Consider the following 17,782-nt stretch of genomic DNA (forward strand, 5'->3'; position numbering starts at 1 on the left):
CAGTGTAAATAAATTTGCACAATCAAGGAAGAAATGTCTTATTACAGGGACTAAAACACTACATTTCATTAAAGTAGCTTTTTTGATATTTAAAGTTTAGATCAATAATGCACACCCACATATATTTTTGTCAACAACTTTATCTGAGGGGAGTGACTCCTCCCTTTGAGGCGCAGACCAATCAGCACGTCGGGGCGGAGCTGACTTTATCGGAAGAAGAAAGACTCTTTCAGACCCAACCGTTAGTCGCCATTTTGAAGAGCTCTACTGCCGTCACCGGGATAAGACCGTTGTTGCGCAGCAGCATTTCACAGCATTTTAATCATTTTTGCCTATAAAGGGATCAATGTCTCGATTCAATAATAATCGCGGTGGCCTCGGAATGAATAATTTCCAGCAACGTAGAGGGGGCATTGGGCCCGGCGGTCCGATGCGGGGTGGTCTAATGGGAAACCCCAATTTCAGGAACCATCCTTTCCAAAATCAGAACCAAATTCGAAGAGGACAGAACAACAACTTCAACAGACCGCTTAATCAAGGACCACAGACTCCCCAGAAGCCACAGCCTAACCAGTCGCTTCCGATTATTCCTCCCCCAAGTCCTGGTCCGGCTCTCACCATGAAAGGCCCGATGCAGCAGCAGCAGCAGGAGAAACCGACAGCGGTCCCGGTACAGCCGCAGACAAAACCGACAACACCTACGCCTCAACCAAAGATCCAGTCTCCCCCTCCAAAAGCCATCGTGGCCTCCCCTCCACCTAACCAACCGAATAAGGAGCAGAACCTCCCGCTGAAATCCCCAGTAGGAAATACTAACGGGCAGAAGCCCCCTCCACAACCAAGCCCTAAGTCGGTACCCCAACAAGGCCCAAAGCCAGGCCCTCACCAAGGCCAGAAGACGGGGCCGCACCAAGGAATGAGGGGAAACCCTTATCAAGGACAGCGAATGGGGCCATCACCAATGAGGCCTAAACAGGAGCCGGAGAAGATTAACATAAAGAATGCTACACCCGTGTCAGATGGGAGCCAGGATAAGGTATGTTTACTTTGTATTACTCCATTCTCTGTCGTGAATAGCTACGTTTCGGTGTTGTTCGCTAGCGTTAGCTTATTCATAACTAGCAACACGTTCGCCTGGCCAACACTATGCGTCCCGAGCGGGCGGAGTTAACGTTAATTACTATGGCCGTCATCTCTCCCTTCGAACGCTGCCTATGCCGGTGCAAGCCGGGACTGAAATCACGCACTTATTTTTTTCGCTTTCAGCGATCCGCCATCTTGTTTAAAATCCATACGGTCACATGAATGCAAAATGGCAAAACCAAGATAATCTACTATGAAGTTATCTTTGTAAATAAATTCCCACGGGCCTACCTCTGTAATGAACTAACGTTCGAAAATACATTCCTAGCGTATTTTATTTACAGCTCATCGAATGGGGGATGGGCCGAGGAACACAGGCTATTGCGTGACTGAGCACTCATAATCAAATTTGGGCGTTTAGTCTTGTTAATCCCGTTATACAGTGCTTTTTTCTAAATTGAACGTTTCAAATGTAGCGCCGTTTTAACGTTTATCGTTGGACAGGCGTTCAAGGCGACGCTCTCCATGCTCCTGAAACCCGGCGAGAAGACGTACACGCAGCGGTGTCGTCTGTTCATCGGAAACCTGCCCAACGACATCACCGAGGACGATTTCAAGAAGCTGTTCGCCAAATATGGAGAACCCAGCGAGGTCTTTATCAACAAGAGCAAAGGCTTCGGTTTCATCCGACTGGTAAGACCTCAGTTTAAGTACTGCGCAAGAAGCCGGTCCACATTTCGATTTTTCCTGATTAAACCATGTAAGAAGGAGTCGAATGTGTCGGTTCTGTAAATAAAAATGCTTTTCGGTCAACTGCTGTAGGACTAACGTTCAATTGGGCTTGTCTTAGGAGTCCCGGGCACTTGCAGAGATAGCAAAAGCAGAGCTTGACGACACACCAATGAAGAGCAGACCCCTGCGGGTCCGGTTTGCCACGCACTCCGCAGCGCTGTCTGTGAAGAATCTGTCACCCTTTGTGTCCAACGAGCTCCTGGAAGAAGCATTCGCTCAGTTCGGAATGGTCGAGAGATCCATCGTCATCGTAGACGATCGTGGCCGCTCCACCGGCAGGGGCATTGTGGAGTTTGCATCCAAACCTGCAGCCAGAAAAGCCCTGGATCGGTGCAACGAGGGTGTCTTCCTGCTCACCACGTAAGTTTAAAAAAAAAAGACGTTTCACAGGGCCACATGTGCATCAATTAGACAACACAACAAAACATTTTGATGGTTTCTCCCTTTCCAGGTCACCCCGACCAGTTGTTGTTGAGCCCCTTGAGCAGTTTGATGATGAGGATGGTCTTCCAGAAAAGCTCGCACAGAAGAATCCCAGATACCAAGCGTAAGCAAATTATTCCATCCACTTAAATCCGTGCTATTATGCAAAATTGCTACATTGTTTAGTGAGCAGCAGATGGGGGTGAGGGGTTAGATTCGGGGCTCGCAGCTGTTAAAAAAAAAAATCAATATCTATTGTTTCCACAGAGAGCGTGAGGAACCTCCCCGCTTTGCTCGGCCTGGCACTTTTGAATACGAGTACTCCAAGCGCTGGAAGTCCCTGGATGACATGGAAAAGCAGCAGAGGCAACAAGTGGAGAAGAACATGCGCGAAGCCCGTGAGAAGCTGGAGAGCGAGATGGAGGACGCGTTCCACGAGCACCAGGCCAACCTCCTCAGACAAGGCAAGTTTAGTCGTATTGTTGCTGTAGTTACAGAAGAAGATAAACGGCTGTGTAGATGTTCTATCATATTTATTTTATTTATCACTGGAGAAAATGTCCCTCACCGAAACAACTTTTAAGTTCCACAATTAAATGTATTGGCGTCTTTTCAGATCTGCTGAGAAGACAAGAGGAACTGCGACGCATGGAGGAGGTGCACAGCCAGGAGATGCAGAAGAGAAAGGAGATGCAGATTAGGTAATCATGATCAGCGGAATTCTTTTGGTTGTCAAATAAAGAGAATGTTGGTAATTCGGGCGTTGTCTCATAATCCCTTAACAGTACCCATTGCTGTCTTGAAAAGGCTGTTAATCAATACAAAACATGGACCGCTTTATTAAGGTTTTTTGTGTGTAAACAGACAAGAGGAAGAGCGCCGGCGACGGGAAGAGGAGATGATTCGCAAGAGGGACATGGAGGAACAGATGCGCCGCCAGCGTGAAGAGAACTACCGGATGGGAAACTACATGGATGTGAGTTCAAAATACAAGAAGGCATTATGTACTATATGAAGATATTGCATTGATATTTGTATGATATAATAAGTTATACTTTTTAAATTGCTTTTTAATTTCTGAAATGAATAATTCATCGTCATTTTGTTATTGCAGAGGGACCGAGAGATGAGAATGAATCCCGGTGGCGCTTTGGGTATCGGTAAGTTGTTTTTCCGTTACTTCATCGATGTTGCTTATTGAGAAATAATTATATATATCAAGCTGTTAATAAGCAGAAGATCAATCCATTTAACAGCACCACAAGCCTCAATGTCAAACTTGAAGCTGAAGTTTGACATGAAAAATCGCTATTAGAGTCAGTCAGTTTAGAATATATGATCTACTTGATTCTCCCTGTTCTCGTTGAAACCTATAGCTTGTCTTAATAACAGACCGCGCGCGGCGGTTGTTCTAACAAGTCGATTTTTAGTGCAGTGCATGTATTTGACTGATTTTTCTGTCAGATATGCCCTTTGGTGGAGCCAACCAGAAGTTCCCCATGGGCGGACTGGGTTTTGAGGGTCAGAAGGGAATGGGACCATCCGCAGGAGGCCTTATGGGCAACGAAATGGTAACGTATCTCACTTTTTGTATCTCCTAGTAGTAATTTAGTTTGTGTCCAACTTTCCTGTTGGAGAGACTCCCAAGCGGAACAAAGGCCAGCTGGCTTTGCAGAATATGACAATTGGTGCTCCCTGCTGTCTTCGGGAGGCTTGCTGGTTGTTGAATGATACAGACATGGCTGCCTGGTGGTGTTTCTCTTAATGGTAAGCCATGCCCCGTGAGTTACCTTCAGCTGAGCTTTATTTTCCAAGACCGTCAACCTGCAATAACCATAAGAAAATGCTCTGACGGCTGTAGACAGACTTCAGTGGCTCTGCTTACTCGTATCACACAGTTTGCATAGTGAACAGCTTTTGCAAGACCTGTAGACACGTCAGCTGGACAGGAACTATTCCTTGCGTTAATGTTCTCATCTAGTTTACCTACCTTTTTTCATTCTGTGCCATCAGTTTGATAAACTCTTATTCTACAGAGATTTGAAGTAGTGGTTTTGTCCATCTACCAGCATCCGTTACCCCCTAAACTTTTTTCTATTTGTTTTTTCTGAGCAGTCGTAATGCCTTTAGTGCAGGTCGACGGTATAAAGCAGTCTATCTTGGAAACGGTATTCAGAATGATATAATGCAACGGGATTAATCGACGGGGGCGCGAAAGGCTTTGTGACCCCCTGTGATGAGGATGATGAACACTGGGCTGTCTTCTGCCTCGGCAGAGTTTTAAGTCCAATGTCATGTTGGTCTCCGGATTACAGCTGACCGGTTAAACGTTTTTAATTTGCTTGACTTGCTTGACCATGTTTTGTATTTGAAACATTTTGAGGTTCTCTTTTTGTATCTTTTTACAAGCTTTATTCATGCTAAATAATAGCCCGTCCTAATTCTTTAGTTTTGCTATAAATCACAATTATGCATTTTCATTGTTTTCTGAGCTGAACATTTTCTACGTCATTTTTGTTGACAGTGTTGTTGGTGGCAAAGCATCATATTCACAATCCATGGTGTGTGCACCACAATATGCTGCTTTTTTAAGTCACATCTTAATGTAAAGCTCAGGCAATGAAGGACTGAGCGGATTGCTCTCGAATGACACTACGCGTATATTGCGACACACATTCTGCTATTACTTATCAGAAATTACTAATTTAATGAAGAATTGATAATTCAATAAAGTTTATTAAGAGTTTTTTTGTGGAAATAATGCAGCATATGGCTTTATGCGTCATGCTGACCAACACCCTAGATTTATTAGATACCACGTTCTGCCTAATGTGTCAGTTTTACTCATGACCACCACAGAATAAATCACAAGTAGGCAATGCAGAAATGATCAAATCATGTTTGCAATATTGATAGTTTTTAGGATATGGGATCCATATAAAAATAATTCTTGATGTCAATTAGAATCAGTGCTGCTGCAACAGCAATATATTGCTACTAAAATTATAGCTGCAATCATTGAATTGAACTCAAAATAAATTAATTTCTAGAAAATTGTTTTTCATTTAATTGAGGCATCCGTAGTAAACACTCAATGTGTTAAAACCAAGTAAGTTGGCGCCGTGGGGACTATTGAAGCTATATTGTAGACACACATTTTTATATTCAAAGACTTATTTCGTGGCACTGCCATTGTAGTCTTGTGGTGGAACACAAAGTAGCCTCGTTTGTTCGAGTTTTTGAGACCGTCCCTTTCTCGGTGTTCTAGTTTCAAAGCGCACGTCATTGGCATAAAATGTACATTCTGGAGAAATGGTTATGCTGAATGTTGTGCAATGTTTACATCGTACTATGCCAATATATTCTACACATGTATTCCTGGAACTGTCCCTATACTTCAGATTACTGTCCCATTTGGGACCAATAGTTGAGTATAGTTTACATTTTCAATGCAGTGCCATAAAGGGTACTGTGATAACTTGACAGTAAAGCAGCATACAATCATTGCCTACCAAGAAAACGTTATGAACTCTACTCACTCAGAACTATTTAGTCAAAGCATTTATCCAAAAAAAGTTCATAATTCATATGGAAATGAGAATATTGACTTCACAAAGTTTACTCGTTTTCTTAACCATTTCTATAAATGTAATTTCTATAATATTATAAATACCTCCATTAAGAGGTTGGGTCTGTTGCTGAAGCCCAATGATTTTTAAGAGATTACACTACATACACTAGAGACCAAACTAGGTAGGCACTGACTAACGAAAGCATTACCCTCTCTTCCTTTTCCGTATGTAACCTGTGGCACCTGTGGATCTTCATATTGGAACGAACGGTTTCTTCGGATGTGTCTCCTGCTGGTTGTGTTGTAAATCCCACAATATAAAACAAAACACCCATTGCCGTACTTTTTTTTTTTTTTTTCTTCTTCTTCTTTTTTTTTTCTTAAACAATTCTACATGGACATGAACTGTGCTTGTGCACTGAACCGGTACCGTACCCCCTCCCGTCCTATCTGCCTGCCTGGCAAATTGATTCCCCCCCACAGCGCAACGAGCGCTTTGCCCAGGGCGGTCCTAGGGGGATGGGTCCTGGTAACCCTGGGTTTGGCAGGGTCCGCGAGGAGTTTGATGGACCTGCTAAGAAACCCCGCTTTTAAAATGGCTGCCCTTTTGATGCTCCAAGCAGCACTATTTTGTATAGATTCTCCACAAAAACCCTGTTGAGACTCATTTCTTCTATTTAAGTTTAAATTGTTGCTACATTTTAGCCTGACAATTTGCTCATTTTATGACATTCAATTTTTTCCCCTTTTTTTATTTTGTATTGTCAGTAGTTTGGAAAGATGGGACACCATAGTGTGATCTTTAGTTCTTTCTGATCCATGTATAATTTTCTTTTCTAGATGTATTATGCTCTGTGAGTCGCCGTGAACTGATAACTGTAACATTTCTCTACCTTCTATGGCTGTGTTTTGTGCCATACGTCTGGAGTAAGCATGTATTATAATAAAGAGACATTGGTTATATCAGGGCAAACGTTAGCATTCATTCCGAAGATTGAGACGTGCAGTAAAGGCAACCAAATACCAACATTTGACTATTTGAAAGAAATGCGGATACATCTACCACAGTAGTTCTTAAAGGGTCTATGTGTTATATCTGTCGCGGTCCTTCCTTATTTTGTTCTAACACAGTCAGGCAGTATTTTCCATGAAAATGGATGTTCATAATACTACTGACAGTGGAGTTAAGCTATGAGATAGCTTGAGATATTTAACTTTTGCTAGGTCAGCACTAAGAATGTTTGAAGCCATCCAGGAGACGCCATTTATTCGCAGCTCACAAAGCTATTTTATTGAAAAGCGAGGTTCCCCCCCCCCCCCCCCCCTCCCCCCATTGAAGCTTAAATCCATTATTCGCAGATGTCGTGTTTGACCAATTTCAATTTGCTTTTAGTAACTCCACTTTTACCGTCTGTCTTCGGGAAAACAGAAATACAATGCATAGATCCTTTAAGAAGCTGTGTGTGTCCAGCCATGTGGACAGATTCTTCTAATAATGACATTGCGTGTGTCTTGTGTTTGGAGGTTGACTACGTTTACATGCAGTCAAAGATAAAATGTCAAACTGGCCCATTGCCGTAGCATCTTTGATAAATTAACAACCCATTTGCTTCAATCGATGTTTTGTGATCATTTATATAAGACAATCCTGTTAGCGTTTGAGTTGCAGTTCTGCTTTTGGCTTGGAAATCTAAATACAACGAACCCTTGTACTTTACTGTGTACAAACGCACCCTGTAATACAACGTTAACTGGCAGTTGTACTTCAACAAATAAGCACAATGGGTACACAGTTACTGTGTAATGTGTTGGCCCATGTCCCCAGACATACTTTTACTTTTTATTTAATTAAACCATATTAGCAGTTTGCTTTGAATACATATTTGATACTCATATTTTTATCATCCTTCTCGTACACTTTGCTGTGGCTGGGCGGCCTGGTGAAGACAACATACAATGGTGCTAGTACGCCATCTGTATTTGTGGCGTACATTCGCAGATTAGGGTCATAATTTCAGTTTCCTAATGCCTCCTCGGACAGAGCCTTTGCACACCTGCATGTAAACGTAGTCATACAGTTTAAACCCATTTTTCTAACGCAATACTTTTATGACCATACTTCAGTGGCATTTGTCAGCAAGAGCAAAACTGCATTTGCATCACTGCCAAAAGGCTCATTTGAACATGCATTGTGGTACGTTTTATAGTCATAACCACTATAAACTAAAGCTTACAAATGTGTTCAATCAATGGATGATAATGACAACCCTTACATATTTCTCCCCAAAACATTAGTGGGAATTTTCTTTTTTTTTACCATTTATGCATCCAGCATTTTTAGAGCATGATATCAGGTTGTCAAATCCAGGTAACAAAGTATAAATATGTAAAGAACGCTATGACGAAGTATTGGACCAGTAACCCAGTTTGTCCTAGTGGGGTAAACTGCATCGATCAGGCTCGTACCTTCTTTCGTTTTTTGACCAAGACATCAGGACCGTTCAGATCTTCCCCTTTTGTGAACTCATTCCTTTCACATCATTACAGAAGACTTTTTATTGGTTTGAAAACTCTTTTCTGTTTTACACAGAATTCGGTTGGATAAACCCACATGGCTGTGGTAGAAGTCCTTTTTCTAGTTGATTGTTGCCAATGGACGAGCTTTCCGGTGTCGCTCGTACACAGCGACTCTCGTGCTTTTGTTATCTTCCTCAGATCAAGTTTCAGACCCCACTGGGTCATACCATTGATTGGCATGCATTCAACAGGAGCCCATTGACCTCTTTTCTGCTTTTCAGGAGACATGTGTTCACTTTAGTTGCCTAGAAGTCATTTGTGGCAATATTACCAGACACATGTAGCCCAACACTGAACTATACAGAACGTCCTACCTAATTAGATTTGTGCCTTTAAAAGCAGGAAATAATAATGGCATAATTGGTTTAGAATCACAAAATTTGTTTTGGCTTTTGATGGCAGGATACCCCTTGTGTTGACTTTTGGGTCACAGGTGGTAACTGAACTAAATTGAGGCCTGCTGGTTAAAGAAAATGCCAAATTATTTGACCCTTTGTAAAAACAAGACGTTTTGAACCGTGCACTTGAAATGCACATTTCTACTCTGCTCCCACAAGCGGCCGCTTTTCTGACCTCACTCTGGAGTCAAATGGACACAGGTTTGCATCTGCAGATGATTCTCAAAGTTGTGTGGTAGGAGAAGATGGGATTGGCTGTAAAAGTGAGTGTAAGTATTCTTGTATCAATTTCAACTCTGTAGATCTAGTCTTTCATTTAACTTTAATAGTTTCACCTGACTGTTTTTTTTTTTTTTTTTTTTGAGAAGATGAAGATGAAGCCACAGAAATAGTAGTGGAACGGACATTCCCATTCAATCCATCTTGGATGGTGGTCGCAGCGGTGGCTACTTTCATACTTCTAACTGTTATGTTTTGCAGTCAAGTATCAACTTTAAAAAGCGTAGACATTTGAAATAATAACTCCACCACAGTTTGAAGCTTCTCCCAGCTGGTGGCTAGCAGCAGCAGCAGCATTGGCCCTGAAGCAAAAAGGCCCTAATGACTGTCACCATAACGACCAACAGAAATCACCTTTTTTGTTTTTGTCAATGAATGCAAAGCAGTTGAATGTCCATTCCACTACTATTTTATTTCTATGGTTGGCACACTATCATTATTTTTCCTGGCGCTAGCTCCATGAACAGTGGTGTAATTATTTGTAGTTGGATAAAAAGTGTCCGTGCAGCAGCACAGCTTTTGATACGGTTTGTTGTATGCTTACCCTTTTTAGATGAGTAAAAACAATAAGTGAAGCCACTTTAGTGCTCTTTGGCTGTTCTTGAGAACATGTGGACCCTGTTACTGGAATGACACCATGCATCCTGTGTAATATTTTTTAAAACAGTTTGCAAGACATCAACAAACATGCAAAGTATGATAATGTCCCTGCACAATAACAAAAGATGTAATGCTATTTAAGTTCTTGACTAAAAAGGTATTCAAATACATCAGTCCTCCCCACCCTGTCACCTCAAAAGCCACAATACAATGATCAATAATTGTACATTGTGGATATACAATACATAGAAATGTGCATACATATAAAACACTGATTTCCAGTGAAGATGGTTACAAACATGAAATAGTCCTAACAATGCTTATTACATCAATGATAATCATCTGTGCCAATATTTCTTTGGCCTTTTGCTCTTTGTATGAACTTCAAAGTGAAGCATTTCCCATTTCAGTTGTTCAATGCTGAAAAGCCGGTGTTCAGGGGGCTTTAAAGTTCCTGAGAATATTTATCTAGTGGCCTCATCCCATCCACATTTCCAACAACTCACAGTATCCTTTTAGCCAAGTCTCTAACCTGTCAGCGTGCAACGGTAACAATGCAAAATGTTACATTGCTACAAATTTAAGCCCTTTTTTTTCCCTCCATCACAAGCTCTTCCTAAATGCTTTTCAGGGCGGCCGTGCTTCCATTTCTCCGTAGGACAATAATCACTTATAGCATTTGAAATGCATTTTGTCCTTCGCATTTTTGCTGTTGTAAAAAGTATCCACCACCATGTGGCATCCGAGAACCCTGAAAAACACCTGCAATGGCCGCGAAAAAGAGGACTCCACGTACTGGTAATAGAATTGGATGTCATGGAGTATTCATCTGTAATAATACGTGTGTTATGTACATTGTTTTCTTTAACAGGTTTGACCAGCTTTAAGGATTGTGGACTGTGGAGCAATTTGGCTGTATAGGGTGGAATCAGGAATGATACTGATTTTAGCTTCGTGGCAATCCTCACAAAAAATGTTCTAACCCTCAGATCAAATTTAACATGAACTTTTTTTTTTTTTTTTTTGGAGAACATAACTAAACTGCAACTCGATGGATTTTCAGGAGCTTTTCCAATCTGTTGCATATTCCATGAGCCATGTAGCCTCAGCTAAACGTCCTAACCTTCTGCCAACTTACTTTTGCTTACTTAGGTATTTAAGCAGTTGGCAACAGCGAATGCCTACATTCGGCAGTCATGTGATCCAATATCTATGATGGCATGCTGTAGTTGCATCATTCTGTTGCGGGAGTGAAAGGACCCGTTGGTGCTACAGCACTACTTTGGTCTTGGTTGTTTAAATCGGTTACTTGGAAATGTTTTCATCGATCATTTCCTGTCAACCTAAATTCGATTGCTTTACATTTGAACACATAGCGCTATGTTGAGCTTTTTGCTCAATACCGATTTTACTGAATTGAAGCGGAGTGCATCAGGATGTGCACATCGATCCGTTAACCAGCTGCTAACAGCTCTTCAAACATTTGTTCCAATGTTGCGTTTTCAGGGACATCTACTGTCCATGGGACATCTTCTGCTGTTCATGGGACATCTTCTACTATTCATGGGACACCATCAGTCTTGAGCGCTGACCAGAAAAATGAGTACTGCAAGGCTTACACGATTTAGCAGTCGACTATCTACCGACTTCTTTGCTTCTCTTGACATCCCTATAATGGAATCAGATTACAACGACTCTCTGAACCAATGCTACGGTTTGATTTTTAGATATTAATCCAACCAAGAAAGCCTTTTCCATTTACCTTAAGAAGTTCAGCCCTGATAGTTGTTCCATGTGGGATTTTTTGATCACTAGAATCCTGAATAAATTATTTTAAGAATTAAAGACAGATTTTCCAAGCTTAGGTCTTTGGTGCTTTATTCCTTGAGACGTTTCTCACCATATGAGGCTTTACGAAGGCGGGAATCTCAACAAAGCCCCCAGTTGTTCACTTATGTAGTATTCCTTTCGAGATTGATGTTTTAACGATTTCCTGATCGATATGTTACCTTTGGAAGGGATTTTGTCACTTGGGTTATGACAAAAATAACCATTGGTAATGCACTCTGATATTAAGGGCTAAGAAATGTTTTAATACTAATCTTAAATCAGCCATGTGCTTTTCTGTGCAGTCGACTGCACAAGTATTGACTACTTTGCTGGTCCAATGGATGTTCTCATCGGAGCATCCTGCAAAATAGTGCCCTTATCGACCAACGTTTAAGACTTGTATTGTTATGTCTGTGTTGTGTACAATTTGTTTTTCTTTAACAGGTTTGGCCCTCTTTAAAGGTGTTGGACTAAGAAGGAACGTTCCAAACCAAGAAATTCAAAGTCTGTAGCTTCTTCGCCTATATTGACGAAACACACTCACTGTGGACCAAAAGGCATTTCTTCTTTTTACTATAACTTCTGATAATAGGAGGTGGCTCTGGAGATTGTATTTTGTGACGTTGGCGTTTTGTCTTGCGCAAGACTGAAGTTACTTAGGTTTATAAGATGGAAATCAAACCTTACACATTGACATTTTTGCTTTATAGTTGAAGTTGTTTGACATGTGCAAGCACATTTAACACAGTTGCTTCATTACATTTTTTGAACCAAGGTGTTCCTAATGACATTTTACTCTTGGACATTTTCAAACCAATGTCTTGGATCAGTATATCTAGGTATTGCCAATGCATCTTTTACTTGTTGAAGTGAAGAAGGCAACATAAGATTTGACTGTTATTTAGAAGACCTGTTGTGAGTGTTTAAGGTAGTGCCAAGCTCACTTCAAAGGATTCAACAATGATTTCCCTTATTGCAGATACGTTTAGATTTTATTGTAGTTTAACTGGCAACCGAATCCTTTATCAAAAACAGGTCATATATGTTTAAAAGTTGGCACAGTAACTAGTTTAAAGTTCAAAACAAGGATGCATCGCAGCACATTTTATGGCATTGTGAGAACGTTTAATTTACCTTTTTGTGGAGGCTAATTGAAAGGCAGTGGGACACAAATACACATTAAATCTGCTAGATGTCCAGAACAGTGATGTCACTTTTCTAACCAACACACTGAAGGAATCACTGGATTACATCAAAGCTTTGACATGACATTTTTAAGAGAACTTCATTGTGTACAGACAGTTTGGGTCAGCGTTGTTCCCTAATGTTGACCTGGTGCCAGGGGGTCATGACTAACACCCTAGCCTTAACGGTGTCATGCCCAAGGAGAAGACTTGTTAAAGACTCACCATCCTGACCCATGAAGCTTCACTAGTAGACCTGACAGACCTCCCATTCACCAGGCGGGAAGTCCCATGTGCCCTAACCAGTTGAAGAGAGGATGGCGTGCCGTGCCCGTGTGTGTGTGTGTTTCATGTCCTTTGGCTAAATGCGAGGGTGCGTTAGCTGCTGTCAGCCAGCTTGTCAAAGACGAGCTGCCCCAGTCCACAATAGAGGCTCTTCTCTGCAGTTGGGTTACATTGGCGATGGGTAGTTCTGCAGAAGTCAGTGGACAGTAAAGCCTGGACTTGTTTGCACTGCAGCCAGAGAGGTATGCTTACACAGAGCCACAGAAACGAGTAAGGTAAGTGTCCATCCATGTTTTATTATACAAGATGCACAGTTGTTGTCCCATGACTTAACGCTTCTCTCTGTCCTCTCTCGCGCCGTGCCACTGCTCTATAGTGATGCTCCACAGGGCTTCTGGCATCACACTTGCAATGAATGGCATCACAGTGCAGAATCCAGTCCTTCAAACCTGTGTGCGGAAAATGGTGACGCGCCGTAGCCCATGCAGTGTGTGTGTGTGTGTGTGTGTGTGTGTGTGTGTGTGTGTGTGTGTGTGTGTGTGTGTGTGTGGTTTTAGTACGGATTTCTCTGTATGCATGTGTGGTCTGCTGAGTCAGTGATCCGACGCTGCAGTTTGTGACCAGTGTGGTTGGATGCAGTGCTGCTGTCGGTGGAAAACTTTTTTAAAAATACAATTACCTTGATGAAATAGTGATAAGCTTTGGTATAGGCAGGTTGTGTGCAACTATAACCAGAGAGTAATTGTCAAATTACTGAAAAACCCACCTCATTGATGGCCTTTTCCACTCCAATGCTGTGACATTTTTTTTCTTTAGTTTTGTGTTTATGCCTCACCTCTTAATATCTTTAATACTTTGTGCTTTCTGGGGGGGACAAACCTTTTTAATGCTATTTAGTTATAATTCTAACTACATCTAGTAGCTTGTTATCTTTTAAAAACAATAGCACACTTGTTCATGCTGATCTTTGTTCCTCATTTAATGTTAAAGGGCAGTAGTCGTAATGTGAATCCCAACCATAGTTATGATATAAAATATCCAAACAATTTAAAGTGGGTAAAGTTAGCACTTGTGCATCAACCCTGCTGACTGCTCCATCTGTGGACTCCTTTGTGAAAGCTTGGTTCTGGGTCGGGCTGTCTATGCCGCTTTCAGGTCACATGCTGCTCTGGAGGTGATGTGTGATGATGTGAATCCCATGTCAGGCATCCTGTTTTTGTATTCCTCTGCTGTTGGGTCCTTGGATCTCAGCCATTGCAACTAAAATATGCTCGCAAACTTTGCCTGCATATTTTATTCTTTCCCTTGAGAATCTCATAAATTCCCATGTATTAAAACAAGTTCATAAACTTTGAATTTCTACACTAGCAAATTATTCCCAAATATGTGAATGTGAAGTTGTTTTTCAGTAAGATTCTAATTTTCTAAACTTGGTCAAAATAGGTCTCAAAATAAAAATGTAGTTTTTAGATGTAGTGCATCTTAACCTTTTCAAAGGATACCTTTTTCAATATCCATTGAAATGTAACCTCCATAAATGCATTTAAATCAGCCCGTTTTGGTCCTGATCTTTAAAGCGTTTCTTCACCATCGCTGGTGTACGCTGCACTGTCAGCATACTTTTAATAGAGTCTAAATGTAATTTATTTATCCATTATATTTCCTGTTAACTTTAATCAAACCTGCATGGGTACTATGGTTCCTCCTTTGAACTTACTCCCTTTAAGCAGTGAAACCTGTTATCAGGAATAATGTGGAAGCTAATCTCGACCAAGACGCCAACTAAATGTGTCAAACTTTGCCAAAGGCGTCAAAACCCTTACTGTGGGTCAGGCTATACAACACTTCGATCGATGGGATCTTGGTAGTTGGTCCTGTTGAACTAGTTCAATCTTTATTTTAAAAGTTTGCAATGTTCCTAGTATGAAGTTTGTGTTTTGCAGTGGAGTAATTTCCTCTTGTGTTGCGTATCCATCACATGTACAAGTTGTAACACCCCTTCTAGATTACTGTGATGTTTCCCTCTTGAGTAGAGCACCCCAGTGAAAATATAAACTACACTTTGAAAATGCTTGCTCTAAATCCTGTGGTTAGTAAGAAATGGAAGGAATGTATCAACCTTTTCAGGTGCTGGTTGCTTCAGATCCTTGGGAAAGGAAGGAGGAACAAGGCGACATGTGTAGTTCTTGGGTGGGAGAACCACTTTGCAGCAGTGCCCGACTCGAGCGCTCTCCTTTCCCCTCTCCTCTCAGTACCTCTCGCTGCTCCATATTTTAGTCTTTCTGTTTGAACCTGAATGGCCTGTCCTGCTGCTGACCAGCCAGTCATGGTGAGAGCACATCACCACTGTGGCTTTTTCCTCTACTTCACCTTGTGCGTGGACATTTCTTTGTAGCCGCAAGCAACTGTGGCGGTTCTCCTTGATCCGGAGGGAACCCCGCTGTGTTCATGGGTCGAGCCGCGGAGGCATATCTAGATGTATCTGTCTGCACTGTGATCCATTCTCTATCCCGTTTCATTGGTCCTGATGCCACAGGGATATTCTCTTATGTCCCGCCTTTTTGAGTGTGATGCCAGAACAACCCTTTTGGCCTCCAGATGGCCTCGTCTAAAAAGGGCAATGCCTAAAGTCTGCACGACTTCCACAGGAAATGACCAGGTCCACTTCTCTACGAGCCTCATGGTGCCGCTCCGAGCTCTGTGTGGGCTCTTTATTTTTTTTTTGCAGCAACACTCCTCCTGATGTGTCGGAAGTCCAGCTTAACGTGGCTTTGTAACAGAATTACCGTCCCAGTGGTTCGCAAATGATCCGAACATTGTCACGAGTTTGTGCCATCTCAAACAGCCTACTCACAGGATGCAGAGACGCATTTTCAACACGACCACATAAAACATGTTTGTACTTTTTCACATTTACATTGTAATGCATGTTGACATTATAACACCATGACCTATAAAGTTTTTTTGTTTTTGTTTTAATAATCAGTCACTACACACATACACACACACCATTTCTCTCTCAAAATAGTAAATATAACAAACCAAACCGTTCCAGTAGAAACCTGCTGACCAGTACACTGCCAGATTCTCATTGGTTGTTTCTCGCCACAGGAGCCTCGAGCTGCCGAAGGAGGCTGAGAACCGTCAGCGCTGAACCGGGTAAGAAGCACAGTGGTTAGACTGGGCGCCTGTAGCCTGGTTCTCCCACGATGGACCGGCAGATTTTGCAATTCCACCGTTAAGTTTGTACGGTTCAATAAGTAACAATTGTTTTTGTCTTTTTGTTTCCAGGTAAAATGAAGAAAGTGATTAAAAATGCCAGCGCTGCAGGAGATGCTTCATGTGCACTGCCGTGTTGCCAGGGATAACCTCCATGTTAGTTCCTGTCAGTTTATTATCCACACTTAAAAAATATCAAAGTATTTCGGTTGACTGTTGAATCTTCATTTCAGTTTAACGTTTTTTTTCCTCCGTTGCAGAGCTGCGTGTTGTTGAAATGACGCAGTACCAGGAGGCGTCCAGCAGGAGGACAAGCAGCTCGCAGTCCAGAGGGATGCTCTGTTTTGTTTTGAAGAATAATAAATGATACATTAAACCGACCTCTTGTTATTTTTTTCATTCATTACATTGAGTTTGTAGCTGTCTAAAGTAAACTTGGATTGTGGAGTTGATCCAAACTACCTGAAGTTTGTTTGCTGTAGAATTACTGCTGCACTTTATACACCCTTCACCTGAGCTTCCGCTCTGAAAACCAGTCCAGCTACAATTAAGGGGGAAGGTGCAATGTTTCTGCTGCTGGGTCGCACTCGTGGGTTTTGGCTGTCAACCCTGGAGGTCCATCCCCAAAAGGCAGGAAGGCGATACGGAGGAGCCTGGCTGAAGGAGGCCCGATGTGGGCCAGTTCGGTGTCATCTGACCTAAGCTGCACTGTGTGCCACTAGTGTGTAAACCACTTGGAAGCAGCTATAAACACATTTGACGTATAAACTTGCTAGTAAGTGGGATTTTTATGACTGCTGGCTGCCTCTGGTCGTCAAGGGACAGTGTCCTCATTGGATACTGCTTCAATAAAGGATGGCTACAGACCATGATATTCTGCACAATGATGTGCTGTATCCAACTAAAACTGGGAGGTACAAAAAAGTAACTTGTCCTCTGCAGGTGTAAAAATCTACAACATTTGAATAGCTTTGAAGTTCATTGTTCTGTTTTGTCACCACCTGCTGCCTCTGGCTGTAAGCCGACCTCAGGGCACCAGGAGAGAGAGGAAGGAGCAAAGTAGGTGGTGTCCACCGGACCATCTCCAGCCCTGCATGATTAATGGCCATGCATCATTGATGGCGTCAGCTGCCCACGGAAGTATAATCCCCTGACCGTCTGCACCCCCCCCCGCCCCTTCCCCCCCACATGGCCTACAGACTCCCACACGTTGAGATCTTTGCTGGAGTCCACTTTGCTCGCTCTCTACAGCGATCGTCTTGTCTTTTTCTGGCAGGACAAACCAGTTTCTAGTGTAACTGCCAGAGGACATTTTCAGTGAACTTCGCCACAGGTGTGGGACGAAGTCAGAGACCAATGAGTGGCACCGTCGGCGCTGTGCACCCGACGGCCGCGCCGGGCCTGGGTTTGGACTCCGGTGGAAGGCGGCATCGGAGGGCCATCCAGAAGGGCCGAGCTTTGGTTGAGACCTACGTGCTCCCCAGCTCAGTGCACCCTCCACCCTCAGCAGGAGGGGGCAGGGCCCCTGTGAGGCTGCCCTC

General features: G+C 42.4%; 1 protein-coding gene across 4 annotated transcripts; it reads left to right on the top strand.

Moving 5' to 3' along the window:
• The first annotated feature begins 228 nt into the window (after positions 1–228).
• On the top strand, positions 229–16,621 carry sfpq (splicing factor proline/glutamine-rich). 4 transcript variants are annotated; one of them, XM_037474370.2, is made up of 12 exons: positions 229–1,036; positions 1,588–1,776; positions 1,934–2,235; positions 2,327–2,422; positions 2,566–2,762; positions 2,915–2,999; positions 3,163–3,274; positions 3,413–3,458; positions 3,763–3,869; positions 6,353–16,181; positions 16,314–16,407; positions 16,502–16,621. In XM_037474370.2, exons 1-10 carry the CDS (start codon positions 347–349, stop codon positions 6,461–6,463), a joined length of 1,935 nt encoding a protein of 644 aa, XP_037330267.2. In that variant the 5' UTR covers positions 229–346; the 3' UTR covers positions 6,464–16,181; positions 16,314–16,407; positions 16,502–16,621. The 4 variants fall into 4 exon arrangements, with proteins under 4 accessions (XP_037330267.2, XP_037330265.2, XP_037330269.2 ...); XM_037474368.2 differs by having other exon boundaries at positions 16,314–16,397; XM_037474372.2 differs by having other exon boundaries at positions 16,134–16,181.
• The last annotated feature ends 1,161 nt before the right edge of the window (positions 16,622–17,782 follow it).

The sequence above is a fragment of the Pungitius pungitius genome, chromosome 17 (assembly GCF_949316345.1).
Source record: "Pungitius pungitius chromosome 17, fPunPun2.1, whole genome shotgun sequence".
Lineage (NCBI taxonomy): Eukaryota > Metazoa > Chordata > Actinopteri > Perciformes > Gasterosteidae > Pungitius > Pungitius pungitius.